The sequence below is a fragment of the Pundamilia nyererei genome, unplaced genomic scaffold, assembly GCF_000239375.1.
Source record: "Pundamilia nyererei isolate P.nyererei 1_Seehausen unplaced genomic scaffold, PunNye1.0 scaffold00041, whole genome shotgun sequence".
Classification (NCBI taxonomy): domain Eukaryota; kingdom Metazoa; phylum Chordata; class Actinopteri; order Cichliformes; family Cichlidae; genus Pundamilia; species Pundamilia nyererei.
This window is the reverse complement of record NW_005187442.1, coordinates 160110-181027: the sequence shown is the minus strand read 5'-3', so window position 1 is coordinate 181027 and position 20918 is coordinate 160110. Positions and strand designations below refer to the sequence as shown.

Sequence of the window (20918 nt, the reverse complement as noted above, 5' to 3'; positions counted from 1 at the left end):
CGGGGGGTTGGTGCCACAGAGCTGAGGACAGTGGAGGAGAGCGAGGAGCTGCTAGTCAATGTGGCCGCTGTCATCAACAACCTGTCCTTCTACCAGAAAGAGACTTCTGCCATCAAACACAATCAGCTCCATATTGCAAAGCGTAAGGCCGGCAAGCCAAGAGAGGACAAAATAGATTTATTTATTTTTTTAAGTTCCAGCTCTTTCTTTTTCTTTGCTCCACAGTGATGTTGAAGTTGCTGCTCAGCTCTAGTACAGGAGCCATGCTCGAGGCCGTTCGGGTCTACGGAAACCTGTCGCATTACGAGGACGTTCGGAACTTCATCGTGCGAAACAAAGGTGCATGAAAATGCAGTTTTCATACTCTTGCAGGTAGAGCAGAGACAGTGAGCCTAAGTTTACTGCAGGAAACCCTCTTTAACACATCAGGCGCAGAAAACCTAGACGCAGGACCCACCTCTGCATATGATTATGTCATGTTTAGGCTACACTTATCTGCAAGGCCAGCTACAGTCAGCATGTCCACTGAACTCTGGTGATAGCGGCTCTCTTATCTTTGCCTCTCCTTGTCTTGGTGCACTCCCTCACTCACGCTGCCATCTTCCTCCCTCCTAAGTGCACCAGTTTGTGGTAACGCTGCTCGACTCAAAGAGCAACGAGATGTGCTTTTCAGCCTGCGGGGTCCTCACCAACCTGGCTCTGGATCCTCCCAGCAGGGTCTGTCTCATGGTGGAGGGGGCTTCTGCCAAGTAAGGATGAAAGCATGCTGTGATCATCATCACTGTGGATCACTAGAGTCACTATTTTACTGCTAATTGAATTCAACATGTCAGACTAGGTGGTCAGATTACCTGTTAATTCCAAAGGGCTTAAAAAAGCGAGCGTAAAAGAAGAAAGACGTTATTTATTTAAGGCTTATTTATGAAAAATATTACTAACTTTATGTACACAGAAGGCATCCTCCTTGGGATTTTGTTTTTTGGGGGGAGGGATGTGGGGGTTTCTGGTCTTTAACTGACGAACAACTCCACAGCTACAAATAAGATGTTCCTGATTATCTAGTTTTCATGTTTATCCTTGTCAGATTCGTCCAAACATACAGATGTGTAAATTTGGATTTATGAGGCTGTGGTGCAGTTCTTCACACTTTCCTAAGCGAACACTGCTCCAACTTTTTATTTCCCCTGTATACCCATCCTTTATCCTCTTTTTAGATAAAGGGCCAGTGAAGTGGAGTTCACAAACCTCTAGGTCATGTGAATCCGCTTAGTAAAAGTCATATGATGTGTGTCTCTGTGTGTGTGCGTGTGATCAGGCTGGTGGACTGTCTGAGAGACTTTGGACTGGGTGATTGGCAGCTGGCGGGCCAGATTTGCAAGGCCGTGTGGAACCTGACTGGTGGCAGCTCAGAGAAAGTATTATACACCGAGGAGAGAGAATCGCTGCTGGAGATGCTCGCTGCATACTTAGGTTGGTGTTAGTAAAAATTCACACATAAGGAGAGAAAGTGTATCCCTCCTTTTGCATAAGAAGGGAGGGACACACTGGAAACATGTCCGATTCACACCAGAGGCCCTCATGGGGAAGGGAGGGCTACACGTATCCCCACCTTCCCGTCTCACACTCTTGTCTTTACAAATTCCTTAGATGAGGAGGAGGCTCTAAATTGGACAGACAACAAGGACTTGAGAGACTTCCACAGAGCATGCTGGGAGTTAGAGTTCCTACCTGTCGCTCAAAAACTGATGAAGATGCTCCAGTCTGCAGATCTGACAGCCTGAGAGAGTCGGGCGTGGAGTTTTGTGTCAGCAAAAACTGAATTTATAAACAATCAAACACGCCACCACTTACAGCTTTGTATAGCTGGCTGTAAAGTTTTGTAGTTTCCTTCATGTGCAGAAAACAAGCGTGACCAGAGCTGAAATGAGCTCAGCCGACTCCTGTACTGTAACCCTCTAAATATGCTGAATATGCTCCACATAGCCGTCATGTTTTCCACCAAGGGTGAAGTTACAGCCAGTAAAGTTTAAAGGCTGCAGACCAGACAGGCCAATATGAAACACTTATACTGTAAATGCATAAAATGTCTCAGGTTTTAATTTTATCTAATCATACAGGTAATAATCCAGAATATAGCAAGCAGGCTTAATCTAAACTGTAACAAAAAAAAAAAAAAAAAAAGAAGTGGTGTGTGGATGTGATATTTGTTGAGCCCTTTATACTTTGGAACGTATATGGACATATTTGCATATCATCCACTTTCAGTTCCACAAACCTTTTAAGGTTTATCACGCACAAGAATAATTTCAAAACACCTCTTTGCACGCTCATATGACTGGCTTTGCACTGTATTGTACAGTACATAATGTTTTAAAAAAACAACAGCTGACCGACCTGGAATTTACCTCATGTGTAAATCTTTTTTCGTTTGTGGATTGTGTGGCATTTGAACTTGTACTTAATAAAAAAAGCACAGCAGATGAAGAGCAGAAAACACATTTGCTTTATTATGACACAGATATGGGGCCAGGCAGTGCTTACAGAGTTACACCAAGTAGCCTAAACATACAGCATTTCAAAAATCACACTGTTATTACATTGAAACAAATCAGAAACGGCACTTAATGTAGAACTCCCACCCCAGTTTTCCCACGATGGTGACCTTGAACAACCACAAAACAAGCTAATGCTTCAAAACCTGGTAAAACAATCCGATAACCAGAAATGACAGCAAACATTGTTCTATACATAGGATTTCTCAGCATGATATGAGCAACAGGTGGCTGTCTGATTTATAAAAAAAACCAAAAAAACCCACCTTTCCTGTTTTGCATTATTGTGGGGGAAAATGTAAAGGCCAGCGGGGAGGAACGTTGAGTTTCTGCTGGTGATTTTACATTGACAGATTTCTGCGGCCTCGACTGACAGGAATCACCCTGAACTTCCGACAGACTTCCAGCCTCATCTGGAAAGCGAAACACTTTTTCCCAGAAAGGTGTGACACGGAGGCAAACAGGAAAGTGAGGTAACTTGACCTACAAGGAAATCCCCTCCTTTGAATCGAGACAAAAGGTGGTCGGGAGCAAAGAGAAACTTTAAGCCTCAACCGCACCACAGGAAGGGGGACTACACACTTCTGATACAGTAAAATGAAATTCACATCAAAGTCCCTAGACAGTAATGACAGCAGACTGAACTATACCCCTGGGTCCAGCATGCTGTTGGTGAAGTCAGCTTCATTATCAGAGAGCAAGTAAATCTCTCGTGTCAATTCACAAGTCATCTTTTGCATAACAGCGCTCAGATATGTTTACTAATGACCACGGGCAATTTAATTTCCTGTTCTTGTGCATCTGAGCGAGCTGTGAACTGATGGTGACACCGACTGTGCTTTGAATGTTTGATTCCTGAACTGCATTTCTCCACATTTTATACAATCTTACTGATGGAGAAATACACGATACATTGTTTTGGGAAAAAGCTACAAAATGATACACAACAATTTAATATTAGTTTATTATTTTTTTTAATCTTTTTCATATATTTCCATATAAAAAGTGTCAGTAACTGACAGTCAGAAAACCTCCTCTCAAAACACTTCCAAATGTACCATTCCTTTTTCATCAGAGTCCTCATCATCATAGTCACTCATTCATCCGTCACCTGTCTGAAATCCACCCTCAGAAGAATGCAGTACTGAAATGATTAACAAACAAAACAAACAGTAGAGGTTTCACACCTCTGTTCAAAATAAAGAGGGGGAAAAAAAAGCTGCTTTTGCACTGGTTAGACTTCCCCAGTGGGGAAATAAGCACAGCTACAACCTCTTGCGTTCGAACATTATCGAGCGCAGTCCACCAGGTGTAGGCTAGGCAGGTCCCCGAGCAGCGGGGAGTGCGGCAGCCCAACAACAACAACGTCGTCTATGCTCACCAAAGAGCACTTCTTGTATGTTTAATAGAGAAGAACAGAAGAGGTATTCATTTACTGGTAAAATTCACAATCCAAAGCTTTTAAAAAGTGTTAGGGCAACCAGGCAGCTGGGATAAGCGGAAGACAGTCAAAAAGGTGTGGTTAGAGGAACTGGAAGCAAATCCCTCCTGAAAACCTGGTGTCTTAACTTTCTTTTTGATTAGCTTTTTTCCCTCCACATCTCCCCCTCACTGGAAAAAAAAAGAAGAAAAAAGAAAAAAAGGCATCATCAACAAAACAATAAAAAGTTGTCACAAAACCAGAGCTACAGCAGAAGCAAGAAGTCTTCCTTCAAAGTGCCTCGCTTATTTTTTTTTTTTTGGACGTGAAATTCCAAGCCTTCCTCCCCCCCCCCCCTTTCTCTCCATCATCTCTGTGAAAGACACACACACACACACACACACACACCTCCACTCACAAAGGGCTCAGACAGTGTTCTTATTTTCCACACATACTTTCGGATTAGCTTACATTGACATTGGAAATTTAGCTACAAGGTAGAGGAAGGAAGGGGTGTAATGCAGTGGATTTGTAATGGACAGGGGCTCATATAGTGGGGGGTGGGGAGGTGATTTTGGGGATCAATATGACCCCACTGAATACAACATGGGAGCAGCAGCATCAGCACGTATGCACACTGTGCTGGATAGTTCAGGCACACGTTTAAAAAAAAAAAAAAAAAAAAGTTTGTGTCTATCTCCAGTTACCGCCAACAGCAACCACAAGGACAACAACTTCTCGTAATACAAAAAAAAAAAAAGTTTTCAAGAAACTAAAACACATAACAGTAACGACAGAATCAAAGTGCAGACTGTTTCTGGCTGCACAGCTTTTCTTTCTGGGTATTCACTCCACCAGGAAACAGGTGAGATTGGCAACCTCGGTTGCCGTACGCTGCAATACTGAAATTAGTCCCCCCCGGTGTTGCAGGGCAGGAGTTGGCTCTAGGTTGCCCTCTCTTGGTCAGTTTTGGCACTGCAGGCAACAAACAGTTTGTGGATCCACTTCTGTAGTTTGAGATTTTCTCCCAACAGTCATTTTCTTGCTCTCCATTTGTTCTGATCTTCTTCTCAACATCCAGCCAGCAAAGCCTCGTCACAACACCGGGCTCTCTTCAATGCATCTCTTCCACAATTTTAATTGAACATCCCCCCACCCTCCCCATTTTTGATGTATTTTATTTAAATGTCCCAGCAATGATGACTGTAAAATTTAAAAAGAAAGAAAAAATAAAATAAAAATGGGACAATGAGAACAAGGCCCAGAGCATTTCATGTCATGTAGCGAGTGATCGCTCTCAGAGCGTATAACAGTTCTGCTTGCATTCGCGCTTCCATAAGAAGCAGATTAACGTGAACCTACAGGGGAAGAAGAAGAAAAAAAGTTATTAGAAGGCTGCACTTCACTGAGCAACTACAAGATCAAATCAGTCAATCCACCCTTTAAATCTCACCTTCTCGGAGTGCTGAAACTGCCTCCAGAAACTCTCATACATTCGTTTGGTGGTCTTCTCAGGACTACACACGATGGTCTTAATATAGATCTTAAAGCTACGGTCCAGGAGCTGGTTGATCTCTCCATAATCATAGTCATCATACCTGAATAAGACATAGCAGTGGTGTTAGTAATGAGGCCACAGAGCTGCCTGAACATTGTGTAAGAAAGAGCTCAAGTGTCTGACCTGATGCCAAACATGCAGTGTATGTAGTTCCAGATGGCCCTGCGCAGCATGCTGGTGTCCACGTCCTTGTGTGTAGCCATGGTGTTGTAGGTCAGGTTGTAGACCATGTGAAACTTCTCGTCCAGCATTTGTCCGACGTCAGGATAGAGTCGGTTGACCAGAGAGAAGCCATGGTCCTCCCAACTGTAGTCCTGCAAAAACAATAAAGAAAATAAGTCAGTAACAGTAGCACAGACCACACCGTGTTTTCACCCCACAAATCATGAGTGTTGCATCTGATGTGCACCTGCGCTCTGAACGTGGGTACTTGCTCCCCTCTCCTGGAGAAGTCCTTGTAGCCATAACTGGGGTCCTCAAAGTGGCGCGAGATGTCTCTCGGGGGGGCTGACTCCTCGTCCTCTGATGTGACCACCAGCATGCTCTCCGTCTTCTCCCTCTCGAAGCGGGTTGCCATCTCCTCCTGGCTGGCTTCCTCGTCGTCGCGGCACTCCTGCAGCTGCTTCATCCTCTCCATCAGCACCTCCACCTCACCGCACATGTCCTTTAAGAATGCATAGTCGGGGTTAACCTCTGAAGTCTTATCACCATTTATCTCTCTGCACAAACACTGCAGTCGCCTACCTGATTGCCGAGCAAATCGTCATGGTGATTAGCGTGACCGTTGCCATTGGCTATGTCGCACACGCAGTACTGGCTAAGGGAAGGGGGTCTGAACGTGTGCCCACCGTCGCAGTGGATCTCGGGTGTGATGCCACAGCCGAAAGTGAACGAGGCGAGGGAATGGTAGTGTGTGAGCAAGACCACGGCATGGATTAGCTCTGCCAGAGACCAGCTGTGCTCCTCGGCCTTCAGAAGACCCTGAGAAGGGGAGGGGGGGGGAATATGTGAGTGATGAAAGCCAAATAATGACTTCAATATCGCTGACCTTTCAAGCAAGAAGTGGAAAATATGTTTTCATCCTTCAGTTTCAAATTAAAGCCTCTCTCCCATCACGCTCGATCTGCTCTCCTCTCTCGGTCACTACACCTCTACTGCTAAAACCCTCCAATCTGTCCAAATCCTACAGCTGCAGCTATACTCTAGCCTCCACCCATGATCTCAGCTGGTTACATCAGACTTTTCGCATCCACCCCTGCAGACCTTGCCTGTCTTCTCACCTCAATGTGTTCCTTGGTGAGAAGCCACGGTCGGTGGGCCAGGATTTTGTTGAGCTCTCCGAGCTGCTGCAGCTTCTGCGGGGCTTCAAAGAGGCCGTTCAACCACTTGGGATCTCCCCCAACCTGAAGGAAGTCGTTGACATGCAGGTTGACTAAGTAGGAACACTGGTGTCTGGCTGCTGCCTGCAAGACATGCGAAAAAGCGAGATTTACGACTTTGCACAGAGAGGAAGTCGACCTGGTTTTATTCTGAGAACGTCAGAGGCTGAACCTGGCCATACCATGATGCCGATGTAGTGTCGGTAGTGCAAAGGCAGGGGTCCGTCCATCTGCAGCAGGTAGTGCTGCGTCCGGAGAAAACTCTCCAGGTACTGTGGATGGAAACCCATCACGAGGGAAATGTTATCCAGGCGGCCGAGGGCTGCAAACGCATCCTCAAATATCGATTGAGTCCTGGAGTCCACTTTACTGATTTGGAGGATCTAGTCAAAGAGGACATAAATAAACCAGCTGCTTCTTCTCTTAATTTCATATTTGAGGTCTGAAGTGAGGTTACAGTCCGTCTCATACCTCTTTTTCAGGGATAAATCTGCTTGGTCCGTTACCCAGAGGTCTTGGGATCCGTATTCCCAAGTCCTGCAAAACAAGAGAGGGAGAGAGAAACACACAAGGCTTTTAAATCTCAACGCAAAACAGAGCAGATAAACTTCCAGTCCCGAGCACCACTTCTCACTTTTGCAGTCACCAATTTTTAACCCAAGCAGTGTGAGAACCCAGAGTGACTTTCTTTAAATGTTTGACACCAGTAAACCTGCAGAGAAATAGTTTAATATCCGAGTTCAGACTGTGGATGCTTCTCGCAACTATTGTCAGTGTCAGGAACAGAATTTACGCTTAAAAGCAAAAAATCCATTGACCCCAATTCACCTTTGATGGGATACCCAACACACAAAGCGCGTCGGTCTGCTCGGATTCAAAGTTAAAAACACAATAGAAACCCTTGCACTGCCTCCTTTATGCCCTGTAACTTTCCGCTGCTTGCCGAGACATGTCTAGCAGCGGACACTGTCCCGCAGCGCACAATGAAGCCAATGAATGAATGACCAATAATTGTACATTAATCGGCAGTGACACTCGTTTTAAAACACGTCAAACTCACAGGTCGACTTCCAGAAACTCAAAATGAGCAAAGAAACCAAACTCCACGGAGGGTTTCTTAGTTCAGATGATCTATAACTCCCGAGTCGCAAACAAGCCCGGACAAAAGGCTGCACTGCAGCTCGTTCTTTAAAGAGGAAAACGTCGCTTTTAAACAAAAAATTAAACGCCACATAAGCTAGAGAAATCCCGGCTTAGATCACCGGAGCAGGCTCACCGACAGCTGCCTTTTCTTTTTCTTTTTTTTCCTGTTTCTACCCCCCCTCTCGTCTTTCTCTTACCTTCTTGCCCAGCCGCTCACAATGGGTGCATATCTTGAACAAGCCTGTCACCGCAAACGAATGATTTTCCACGTTTTCTGCCGGTGCGACCGCGTGCCTCATCTCGCGTTCTCGCTGCACCTGTGTCGTTTCAGCGACGTAAAAAAGGCGAAAACATGTAATTTTGATGCCTGTCGCCTCCTCTCTTTGTTCCTCCGGGCACTGGGCACTAGGCACAGCGCTCGGCAGTCAGCTGTGGCAGCAGAATGCGCTCCTCTCTCGCTCATACATTCGGTAAATAAGTCGGGGCTCGCGTGATCGACGCGCTCGGCAACCAATCGCATGAGGAAAACAGCCTCCGGCCAGCCAATGGTAAATCTGGAGGGCGGGGGTAACGCGCGAAGAGGAGGAGGAGGGGTGCGGGTGAGCTGAGAGACGCCCCCCTCTAAGAAAACATCATCACTTCTCTCTTTTTCTTTTGTTCCCTGCTGCCAATAATTATGATTGCATTTACTGTCATGTATTAAGCTCTGTGTGCCGACTGATACATGCAATCAGTACAGGATGGCTTGAGGCTGAAATCAATACCACCCTGTCGCGCTTATCACATTGCAGGAATGCTTAAAATAGTTCTTGCTGACAAAAATTGAGCTTGAACATGGCGTCTGCGTGGGTTAATCTGGGAGTTTATCTGTGCATTCAGGGAAAAAAACAACCACTCAAAGCCAGCTCCAGCATGCACCACCACCTTCCCTTGTTGCTGTACTGGAGGGCAGGGGGGTGTAAGCTGAGCCCCCAGCTCGCCTTGAGTAGTGGAAACAGAAAAAAAAAAAAAGTAGAGGTCCACTGTGCAAAGATCATCGAGATGGATCGGTGCAGGACCTGCTGCAACAACAGCCCTTCAGTTGGTGGTTTTTCACCGCAGCCTATCGCACCACAAATGCTGCCACTTCTCCACCAATCAGGCTGACCGAAGGAGTTCTTTTTTTTAAAAGCCAGGAGGAAGCAAAGATAAGAAAGGCAGCTCTCTTATGGCTTTGTTTATCCCAGCCGACAATAACACATTCAGTAGAACGGCATATAACTGGTTTATCACATCGCAGTGGTTCACAAAGTCAATGATTACTCAGAGGGATATCACATGAGACCATCAGGAAAACAACTGTGCGCGATGCAAACTTTATATTTATACATCTGATTTCATTCACACAAGTTATTTTTATTTTGTTTTAGGTGCAAGATGCAGGGCATTTATATGTGAAAATCTTTATGAACAGGAGGTAGATGGTTCAGCAGCACATGTGAGTCAAATGTTGTTTCTTCTGGACTGCCAGCAACCACATTACAAAAGCACTAACGCATCCACAAAGTGGCTGCAAAGACACACAGACAGACACACGATATTTCAAGATAACATGTTTCCCAAAGCAAATGGAGCTTTTCTTTTAAGAGATTTCACACAAACTCTTTTCATGTGGACAAAAGTTCAACAGTGTGCTTTAAGTTTTAAGAATCCATAGAGTTTGACAAACTTTCTCCTGAAATTGGGTAATCTTTACAGCAACAAGTCATGATTAAATCAGCATTCAGACCGACTCTGGAGGAAGAGCCAATAAAAAAAAAAACAAGCTAAATTTAGAAAACGATGAGTAAAAAGAGGAAGTCAAGAAAAGGCAAGTCTGACCCTGCACTCGCCAATCAAGAGCCTGCCCTGCCAGTTTGTCAACCCACTACAAGTCCCCAGTGCTGATAACGCGATAGTACGATGTTCAGCAGGTTCATTGTGTGTACCCCGCACCCACTTCTCCTTCCTCCACCTTCATCACCAACACTACCCACTGCCACCACTAACACCACCTCTGCCAGTCCCTCTCCTGATGCCACAGGGTGGGGTGCAGGGCGGCAGTAAACATGTTCCCAGGGCTGGAGTCAGCACTCCCAGGGCTGCCGGGAGCCCCATGGCTCAGCAAAGCTGCAGAAGAGGCTTGTCAGCGTTCGGGCTGACGACACACCAAACCTTTTCACATAAAAGCGCTTAGGCGCGGGGGTCCGGCCTCGCAGACAAGGCCAAACACTATTGTCAGAGTCCACGCACCGACTACGCAGTAGGCTTTACTGTACTCACATTTATGGGGGGAGGGAGAGTCTCTGTGATTCAGGGAATACTGTACATGCCTCTACCTTGATTAAGGCCATGATTTCTTTGGGTGATAACAAGCTTTATGTTGGTTTTTTTTTAGTCAGTACACAGTCCTGAATTACATAAACAACACACATGCTTTTTAACACCGAGCAGACTCTTCCGAACCGCTAAACCTTGTGTGTTTCCTCATTTGTCTTGGGTGTTGACACAATTTAACAAAACCTAACTGAACTGCTCACCTCAATATGTGGCGCCTCTAAGACTTTGTACATTCCCGTGTATCTTCTGAAGCTGATTCAGAACACAGTGTGACAACTAAAAAAACCACACTGCAGGTGTCTCGGGGGAGTGTGAGGACCTACATCTCTAAGCATCTCAGTAATTGGTTTGATGTCAGCGACAGTGACGTTGATTTGCACGCTTTGTTCTTGAATGGCTCACTGCTGCAAGAGAAATAAGGCCACACATCCAATGAACGCTTTAAATTAAACTGAAAGGATTACTAGCTGTTACTGGGTGATTAGCAAGTGACATTTGAGATTTGGGATGGCCGCTGACCCACTCTGAAGATGTCACTGTGTGTGTGTGATAGGATCAGGGTTAAGAGAACACTGGAAAGATTAGTTATAATGAAGGGAAAGACTTCTGCAAACAACAGGAATCATCTCATATTTGTTTCAGATACTTATCTGCTTGAGGAAGGGCCCGGAACAATGGACAGACTTCCACTAGTTACACTAATGGTAATAAAAAATATTTCTATGAACTTTCATAGTCAAGGGATGGGAAATTATTTTTTTGTTCATAAATGCTTGTTTACATATTTTAAATGACATAAGACTGTAGGCAGGTACAATTATTTAAAGCTACTTTGGACCACACAATGACACCTAAAGGTAGCAAGAAAAGAGGTGAGTAAAAAAAAAAAGAAAGAAAAAAAAAGAAATGTAAACAAATTCAGGTCAGCGTGAGCGATTAGAAATCCGAACACCAAATAAAACCCTGGTTAGCCTCTGGGTCTAAAATGTCACGCAGTCACTCGCCACTAGCAGATGGCACAGAGTTAAACCAGTATGGTTTTACCCAATACAATATTTCTATGTGGGCTGAGTTACAGGCTTAGAACCACACTTGGCCAATACGCAACCACATGCAGTACAGCCATGTGAAAGTTAACCTGTGAGGAAAAAAAGGCAGCTTCAGACTAGCGGGCCGCTAGTCTTAGCCACGTTTGGCAAACCCCTGTGGCATTGTAAACATGCAATGTGTCTCACACACTTTAGTGGAATTTGTCCTTTACATTCTCGATTTCACTGTTTTCTGAATGTTTTCTTACTTTTGGATCAGTCGAATATGGTCAACAACAATACCCAGTTAGGTTGCAGCATTTAACTTTTACCCCTTGAAATCCCCACCACTTTTTCCCCATCAAGTTGTCAAAGTGTGCCAAAAAATATCCCCCATTCAGTCCATTCTCTTTAAACCTTAGAGATGGATGTGCAGAAAAAACCCAGTAGATCAGTTAATGAAATATTTAGACCAGCTTTAAATCACCTTTCTTCCCCAGTCTAATGCTCAGTTTGAACTTCAGCATATCGTCTTGTTGTTGCCATGTGATCGGCGGATTAGATATTTGCATTGTGTCGTAGAGGTGTACTTAATTAAGTGTATAAGCAAACTTTAGTAATTTTGCTTTTACTAACATTTTCATGATAGCCCTTTTTTTGTGGCCAGAGGCTGTTGATCAGAGGGTTACATAAGCTTCCTTTAATGCATGAAACGGGGGCCATCAAAGCTTGTGTGCTTTGTGCATGGGAGCATCAGCTTACACATTTAAGAGAAGGAAGCAAAAAGCTAACAGTGTCGAAGGAATGTATCGAGCCTGTGAAAAAAAGTGGATTATGTTCCACAAAGTTATTTAAATGCTTTTTGAGTCTATTATGCCTCAAAAACAAAACTAAATACAAATGTTTTACAGCTACTTCAACCATACAAAGTGCACTGAAGCATAAAAGAGCACAGAAAAAGGTGTAAAGTTCAATGACACGGAAGAGTTCAAGGTTTTAAACTGTGATGGCTGTAGAATAGAGTTCACATTTATTAGTTTAAAAGAATGGCAGCTGCTTTCTCAAATGCTCAGAAAGAGCAGCTGTTTTTCCCTTTTACGAGCACCCGGAAGAATTAACAACAGACTTAAACCAATAAAGAGGTTGATAAAAAGTTCATAAGAATTAAAAACAGAGAGGAAGCGACGCCGGGTGTAAATTCTGCACGTGTGTCTTTCAGCGTTGCGGCTGCCGTGTTTTCTCATGCAGTGAGAAGCGAGGGAACCGCAGAAACTGTGGGGATGTTCAACAAGTGGCAGAAGTCCACCAGACCAGTTCTAACCTGACCTATCAGTGCACAGAGGAGAGAAAGCGGAAAACTCTCAAACACTGACATAAGCCTAGCAACAGGCTTTCACCAATCACAGGGCAGAACAACAGTTTCAGGAACCAATCTTCTTTGCACTCTCTCTCTGCTTCTCTTGTTTCTCTGAAAAAAAGGGGAGAGAGAGAGAGAGAGAGAGAGAGAGAGAAAAGTTCTGCCGAGGTATGAAGTCCTAATCTGGCCTGCTTCACAGAAAACTATTTGGTTTTCTCATGTATTTGCAAAGTTGTAATTTCTGTCTGTTTGAGTTTCTCTGATAAAAAGTGGCAAAACAAAATGTCTAAAAAGCCTCACACAAAAACCACATGTTTCAAATTAGCCCTGAGGCTCACAACAGCAGCTCTCCTCTCTGAAAAACAACTACAGAAGTTTTTCCATGTAAACACGTCCCTTTGAAAAGCCGTGAAACCTGTTTTTAACAGTAAAGGAGAAAAATCGATACCTTTATATACCAAGTTTGGGCACATGCAGACTTTGTGTTAACGTTGTACACAGATAAAGAGGATATTCCTCGTCTCCACTCTTCAAACACAGCTCTAGGGTTACGCCTGTTCATCTGATGAGCAAAGGGTTACCTGTCCCGCAGGCTTATAGAACTCATCCTAAGTTATGGGAAAGTCTTGATCATAAGCTTCAGAGTCAGCCGTGAGAGCTGATGTTATGTAGTTTAACCATAATTCTCTCTTTGTGTAAAGATTTGTGAGTAAAAGTTGAATCTTTGCGGGAATTAATCGGACCAGAGTAGCCTTTTGGTTCTTTCAGCCACTCCCGGTCCCTTTTCATTCTCCTTTTTCCCCCCTGATCTGTGTATGTTCTGGCAGGCTATCAGAGTGGAGTGGTCTCGCCAAGCGCCTTCTTTCCTGAGAGGAGAGGCGTGCCCCCCCCACTCCAAGACCAGCAGCTCCTGGTCCAGCACACAGCAACACTGGGAGGAAGCAACGTTCCCTGGATTCCATGAAACGCAGAGGAACTGCAGAGGCCTTAGGGAGCACACGGAAAAAAGAAAAACGAAGGGGAAAGAGGTATCTGGGAGTAAAACTAACCTTTCTTTTATGGCTTTGTAATGCCAGGCATAAACATGCACATGCACAAATCCCTATGTACAGATGATCGACAATCCAGGGGAAGAGGTGTTGGCCTGCAACCCGTGTGCACGTGAGGAAGAGTGAGTTCCCGGGGATGTTATTTTAACAGGGAGAGGGCAGCTGTCATAATACAACAGGCTCCAAGAGAAAAAGATCCCACAGAAAAACACAGAATACCAAACCCTCCCCTGCTATCTTTAGCATGATAATGACAAAGCCGCCACAAATCAGTAGAAACGTCATATTTTTGCCTCTCTCTCCATTTCTATAATAAAAATCTCAAATGCCCTTTCACATCAATAGGCTTGTTGATGGGGAGTCAAGAGATAACAGTGCAAGTCCAAAGGGCTTTACAAAGTGTGGTAGTGAGTGTGTCTGCAAAATTAAAGGCAAACTTACTTCTAGTACTTATGTTACCTAAAGACTAACAGATGGGGCTCACATGGCTAATCTTATGTTTACATCAGGACTCCAACAACCCATCAGAAGACAGCACCTCTGGTTTTAATAGTTCTATGTGCCTGCTTGCATGCACAGCTGTTTTTTCCTCTCTCTCTCTCTGTCTGACAAGACCTTGGTTTTGCTGACTGAGCAAGAAATGACTCATCTTACTGGGAAAGCAGCCAAAAAGGTGTTGATCGTCACCCTGTAATCCCTGACAGGCATTGTAAACGGCGCACAAAAGTCCCGACCCTTCACCGGTTTCTGTGGGATAGTCACTCCCCAAAAATATAAAAAGAAAGCAATATCTTCCTTGGAGCTACTCCTGTTATAATGTGAGCCACTGAATCAAAGACTGGTAAAAAAGAAAAAACTGTTTTCACCACCTTGCTCATATAAAACCTGGTGAACTCTTACTTAGATTAAGAAGTACTGTTGGTTATGAGAGGGGCGACCACGGCTAAGTACACAGGTTCAGACACTAATAAAAGTCTGATGTAATAGATCACAGTGGCTACAGCAAAGATTAGAAATGATTGCACTCTGCATTAATCTGCCTCTTCCTTTCACTGCTTTCACTTCTGCCCCTTTCTTTTTCCACCACCTCTCAATCTGTTGCCTTCACCAGGATGTATTTTGATTGCAGCGTTGAAGAGAGGGATGTGATACTGCTGCTCTTTAAGGGTGGAGGAAGTGATATGGCCTAATCGTTACCCTCGAACTGTTTTGGCCGTGTCTTATTACTTCATAAATAGGCAATGAGCTCTGGTACTGAATCGCAGAACAAAACGGCCAGCAGGACATTGAGTGCGACGTCACGGCGATTGCCATATCAACGTTTAATTGTTTATGAAATGTCAGTTTGATTGGTTGGAAACTCAATCACCTTGGCGCCCGTCCTTTTCTGCTGTCGTCACTGACTCAGCATTTCCATTCATTGTAGAGATTATTTTGTGCAGCTGATGGTTGGGCTTGTGAATTCAGATTAAAATAGCATTTATTTCATAATTTCACTTCTTTTGTACATGTAGATTTGTTTTTGAGGCTGATTTACTCCATACTGAATTCACTTTTACGTAAAGTGTAACACAGAGCAGCTGAAGTTTTGTGTATTAAGTTATAATAAACTGTTAATTAGTTATTGTTTCTACACCTGTCGAGCCTTTACTTCGCACACTGTGACACCACGAGCATCATCTTGCTCGTGGTTGAAATTGACTTGATCAACAGGCTTTTAAATGTTTCCATCTGACATTATTTTAATCTTCTCGAGGGTACATAGCAACCAGGTGATGCTAATCAAATCCACTTTACGGGTACTAACCGATCATCAAGAAGTGTCTATAAAAAGCAGGCACTTTGGCAGTTTGCTGGTCTGGAGAATTTAGGCGGGTGTTAGCAAAATGCTGAAGTCTTCCGAGAAGTGGATGTCCCAGCAAATTCATTCCAAGGTCAGACCATGCAATGATCAAAGAAACTCCAAAAAACCTCAAGAGCTACATCTCAGTCTTTACAGGCCTCCGTCATAACAGTCCAATCAGAAAAAGACTGAATATGGCTTGTTTAAAAGGGTCACCAGGAGAAAGCTGCTTCTCTCTAAAAAGAACATGGCAGGTTTCAAAGTTTAACCTAAACAAATCAGAAGATTTCTGGAACAGCGTCCTTTAGACATACTACACCAAAGTGGAGATGTTTGCCCATAACGCAGTAGCACGTGTGGGGGGGATAAAAACAAAAAAACAAAACACAGGATATCAAGCTGTCAAGCATAGTGGTTGTTTTGCTGTTGCAGGACCTGGGCTGGGTAGTTATGTGTTGACCATGAACTCTTCTGTATACCAAATTACGCTAGAGTCAAATGTGAGGCCATCTGCACATAAACAATGCTCACAAAGCTGAATGAGCCAAAGCAACGCTATAAGAAGTGAGCCGGAGGTTTTCCACAGTGATGTTCCAGATGGATAAAGTCATACAGAAAATGATCCCTTCGAGTTATTGCTACATAAGGTGGTCCCTACAAGATACTGAATCATGGGGTGTACTTAGGTTTTCACAGCACTGCTCACGAGTCCTGTGAAACCTCTCTTTTTCACATGACTCTACTTAAAAGACCGAGGCTGAAACTGAATGTTTCAAGCAAACACACCAGCATCCACATCACATGATCCAAGTAGAACAAAAAAACTGAGTTCTTGTGTTTTGTCGTGCAGAATAAAGCCAGTAAGGTTGAGTATTAAAAGCCTGGCAGGGAGTGAATCTGGACTTTTTTAGATGCAAAAGGCAAATGAAAGGAATGTGATTAAAGGCAAAACAAAACAAAACAAAAGAATATATATATTGTTGTTGTTTTTTGCTAAGTAGGATGCAGCATCATAGATGTTTTACCACAATTATGTAGTTTCAAATAAAAACTGGAAATTGATTGAAAATGATGCAAAAATATTTGCATCATTTTCTTTTCCAAGAACTGACTGAGGCAGTCAAAGGTCAACAGAAGGAGCCTGGATGAGTAGAGTTTGCCAACACATCCCTTTGTTCACTTCCCTTCACCTTTGATCCTCTCAGTTGTCCCTTACTTTTTTGCACAACAGGTTTGACTCCAAACAGGGGGTCTGAAAGGAAGCGCACAAAACACAAACAGAGTAAAGCCAGCAGACATCATGTGTACAAACACAAGAGAGAAAAGTGATAGTATAAATAAGCAACCATAGGACGTGTTCTCTCCATCATACGTGTTCATTTCCAAGGACTTAAACCAGAGAGTTCCTCAAACATGAAAACTTAAGCACATGATGTGAGATCATGAGTCTGTAGCTTCTGAAACAATGTGAAAAAATAGCAGGAAATGCTTACAGAAGCACATTTATTTTCTGGGCTGAAATATCTTCATACATCCCACTGCTTGCATAAACACCGCCTACTTAGGCATGCAAGTGTCTTAGTCAAAGTTGAATTAAATCCTAACATGTATTTCAAATAAAGTAGAGTACAACAGTTTTGCACCTTGCAAATGAAATCTTTTTACTTCCATGCCTTTCAGCAGACATTTACGAATTGCTTGCAGCTTTTGTAGTTTTGCTTGACTCGAGGGGACAAAGCTTTTCAGTCTGTAGCACCAAGACTCTGGACCAGTTTACCGCTCCAGCTCCATTTGGCTGGCTTTTTAAAAACAGTTAAAAGCCTTTTCTGTTTAATCAGGCCTCCTGCTGACATTTTGTTTTTTGTTTGTTTGTTTTTTTTTCTAATTCTGCTTTAACAAGATTCTCTGTTGATATTGCATTTTAACTGTTGTTCGGCACTTTCCTGCTGTTAAGTCTGTGAAAAGCACTATCTAAACTTATTTAGTCAAAAGCTACATTTCTAAAGACACTTTTATCCCAAATCCTCTACACCTGCTCTTTAGCTTTGCTTAAAAATAAACTGGGTTAATGTGTAGGGTTTACATGAGTTTGCTCTTGGCATTTACAAACTCTCTGTGGACCTCATGAACCCTCACAGAAGTGTGCCCGCATTGTGTGTGTGCGCGCGTGCGGTCCTCTGTCTCATGCCACAGGTAGCATTGGACGTATTTGCTCTGTGGTTAATCAATTACAGGCCCTTGGAGCCGAGAAAAGGACAAAGCAATGGCAGAAAATCTATCATATCATTCCCCTCGTGGTCGCAAGACTGATTCAAATATCTCTCCAACTTTAAAGAGTTACATGAATTAAGATACGTTGGCTCCTCTCCAGTGTAGCATGCACCGATTGCGTTCCTGTGCTGATGAGAAACATGAGTCATTCTGTGAACACATGAACAACTCATTTAAAAAACAAAAAAACTTCACTTAAAAAAAAGAAAAAAAAGTGAGTACTTTTTGTTTTAGTGCCACAAACAAGCATTTAACAAGCAGTTAACCTGCTGGCTGTTATTGTGCGGTTACTGGTCTTACGTAAGCCAAACAGGTAGATGCCGTTGGGCCAAAAGTGAGGTTGGGCACTACTCCCACTCATTAGACTAGGACTAACTAACATAATAGAACAGTATAGTGGTTTATTTATCCTCCACAGCTAAAGTCCTGCTTTAGCGGAACTCAGTAAACAATGATGGGATAATGAGAGAAGATAAAACACAAAGAGAAGGCAAATGTTTTCTTAGAAGAGTCTCGAGCTTTCCGTTTTCCTGCTTCACAGTCAAATGTCACATCAGTGCATTTTTGACTAAACAAATGCAGTGTGTAGGGAAAACCCTATGTGTATGGAAAAGCTATTAAAGTTAAAATGCAAATGCATAATAGCATAAAGGGCTGCAAAAATATTTAGCCTTTATAAACGACATCGCTCATCTGTGATGATTGGACGTGGGGTTAACGGGGGCATTCGCAATTAAAGAAAAGACAGGAGGTGGAAAGAGCGAAGAGAGAGGAGTGAGGGAGTGGGTTATTTGACCAGCGTTTGGCGACAAAGCGCCTCGTACATTATCGTGGGTAAGTAAACACCCTGCACCGTCTGGAGTGACATCATTGTCCCAGAGAATCAATAACCAGCCACTTCCTGTGCAGCGGGGAAAATCGATGACTCTGTACACTAGATTACCTATCTTTGCCCACTCACCTGAGGAGACACACACACAAACTGAACACACACAGTGATGCAGCTCACATACATAGGCACCATTAACAGAAACCACTGTCATAGTTTTCACCAAAGGGAACGGTCTTTGTGCGGCTTCAGTGCAAAGTCAGCCCATTATGGGATTAGTGGCAGCCACAGCACGGTGTAAGCCTACTGTTGGAAGTCTAAAGGGGATAATAGCTCTGCCAAATCAGATTTCTATCAGGTTTCCCCACACAATCACACAGCACACACACACACACTCCTAAAAAACCCAGAGTAGCATGGCTCATTCCTAATCCATAAGATCTCCTTGCTATGCTCAGGAGTATTTGTCAGTTTCTATTCTTGCTCCCTGCTCCTTCTTTTTTTGTGATCTAATATACAGTGTCTCATTATGCAATAAAGGCTAAATTCAGGGTTAAAATGTAATAAAAATGAATAAGTGGAGCCTAACAGCATTTTGAGCCACACAGGCATTCGGCATTGCTCAACGGTCGCTCATAAATTTTGTCACTCACAAACTAATGTCTGGTATGTGGTTGGAGCTTTAAGACCCACTGACTGAACTGTAGCTGAATGTGTTCAGCTAAGCAGAAAAAAAAGTAATCTCTCCAGGCTTGTTTTTCTCAATAAATGTCTGTGAGGAAAAGTTCAGTATCATGAGGGTTCTCGGATTTCCAAGGAGAGCAGCGGAGGAGCAGGCAGATTACTGACAGGAGTGAATGGGAGGGATAATGAGTAACTGAGCTCAGTTCAGTCACTCCATTACCTGTTTGTGCATAGAGGAGAGATGCAGCTTGTGCAACAGGAAGGAGAGAAAAAAAGAGATGTGACAAAAATGGAAACAGGGTGAGAAGAATAACAACACTAACGCTGTCAAATCACACTGACTAAATACAGCCTGAGAAAAACGTGTGATCTGAAAAGTTAAAAACAGACTCTCGGTCTCGATTTCAAACTCAAACGAAAAACACACTATGTTAACTGCCCGAGGTGACTAAGAGAAAGATGTGTATGTTTTCCTCCCTTTACACAACAGATTGGGTTTCATTATCAAAGAAACAACTACATTTCTGTCATCTTGGGAATGACATGTGTGGTTAGCCACTGCACATCTTTCAATTTTGGTTTGGAGTTGTTGTAAGAAAACACAAGCAGCGTGTTAACCTGATGAGCTACTCTCATCTTTGCGGCGTGGGCTCACCTGGGGCGCCGTCTGTCTGCGTCCTGCCGAGGCTCCAAATGCTGCGTTACATCAGCATGGACTGAGACGGGCTCATGAGCAAAGACGGTCAATAAGCAGGCATAGATTAGATTCATATTCGGTGGCTTCTACTGTAAACTAAACAAAGATAAGTCTGTTTTAAATCACTGTCATAGTAAATCACTGTCATAGTGACAAAAAAGCTTTTATTGCTCTGTTTAATCAAGCATAGGTGCACTTAAATACGCAAGTTGTGCTTTAAAGGCATTATTCAGTGTTATGTGTGCTTATTTGTTTTCATGCCAAAGGGTACCTGGGAAGATTGATCCTACTCTACTCATATCTGTTCCTCTTTTTCACTACAACCAGGAGACATTTAGTGAAAAAGTGTACTAACATGAACTATTCCCTCAAAAGTGTGTCAGCTGTGCATTTTTTTTCTGTTTTTTTATATTTATTCCTGAGAAATGCACTGCAGCACAGACTACTTAGAGACAAAGATGCAACTAAAATTTAAAAACAAAAAAACTTTGATAACCTGAGCCATCGTCAAAGTGTTGTGTAATCAGAAATGCTCTTCTGCATACCTGTGTTGTTAATTGGTGATTGTGTTACTGTTGCCTTCCTGGCCTTACAAGAATTCCAGTCGTTCTCCTCTGACCTCTGGCATCAACAAAATATTTTCTCTCAGAGAACTGCCGCTCGCTGGATATTTTCTCTTTTTCGGACAAGTCTCTGTAATAGGGCTGCCACAAACGATTATTTTGATAGTCGACTAGTCACCGATTATTT

At 43.3% G+C, this 20918-nt stretch overlaps 2 protein-coding genes across 6 annotated transcripts in view; one reads left to right on the top strand and one right to left on the bottom strand.

Annotated features, from left to right (window-relative positions):
* armc2 (armadillo repeat containing 2) overlaps positions 1 to 2480 on the top strand; it is a 16072-nt gene extending 13592 nt beyond the window's left edge. For 3 of the 4 annotated variants that reach the window (XM_005730990.2, XM_013910328.1, XM_013910327.1), the window contains exons 14-18: positions 20 to 142; positions 226 to 339; positions 617 to 749; positions 1316 to 1470; positions 1648 to 2480. In XM_005730990.2, coding sequence (XP_005731047.1) covers positions 20 to 142; positions 226 to 339; positions 617 to 749; positions 1316 to 1470; positions 1648 to 1781 — 659 coding nt within the window. In that variant the 3' untranslated portion in view covers positions 1782 to 2480. Of the gene's footprint in view, positions 1 to 19; positions 143 to 225; positions 340 to 616; positions 750 to 1315; positions 1471 to 1647 lie in introns of those variants that run through there. The other variant, XM_013910329.1, reaches the window with a different exon arrangement.
* Positions 2481 to 4332: 1852 nt separating this feature from the next.
* sesn1 (sestrin 1) overlaps positions 4333 to 20918 on the bottom strand; it is a 76275-nt gene continuing 59689 nt past the window's right edge. Inside the window, exons 1-9 of one of the 2 annotated variants that reach the window (XM_013910326.1) lie at positions 8250 to 8519; positions 7381 to 7446; positions 7092 to 7292; positions 6811 to 6993; positions 6275 to 6511; positions 5940 to 6194; positions 5654 to 5844; positions 5426 to 5570; positions 4333 to 5330 (exon numbers count right to left, since the gene is read on the bottom strand). In XM_013910326.1, coding sequence (XP_013765780.1) covers positions 5244 to 5330; positions 5426 to 5570; positions 5654 to 5844; positions 5940 to 6194; positions 6275 to 6511; positions 6811 to 6993; positions 7092 to 7292; positions 7381 to 7446; positions 8250 to 8351 — 1467 coding nt within the window. In that variant the 5' untranslated portion in view covers positions 8352 to 8519 and the 3' untranslated portion in view covers positions 4333 to 5243. Of the gene's footprint in view, positions 5331 to 5425; positions 5571 to 5653; positions 5845 to 5939; positions 6195 to 6274; positions 6512 to 6810; positions 6994 to 7091; positions 7293 to 7380; positions 7447 to 8249; positions 8520 to 20918 lie in introns of those variants that run through there. The other variant, XM_005730988.2, reaches the window with a different exon arrangement.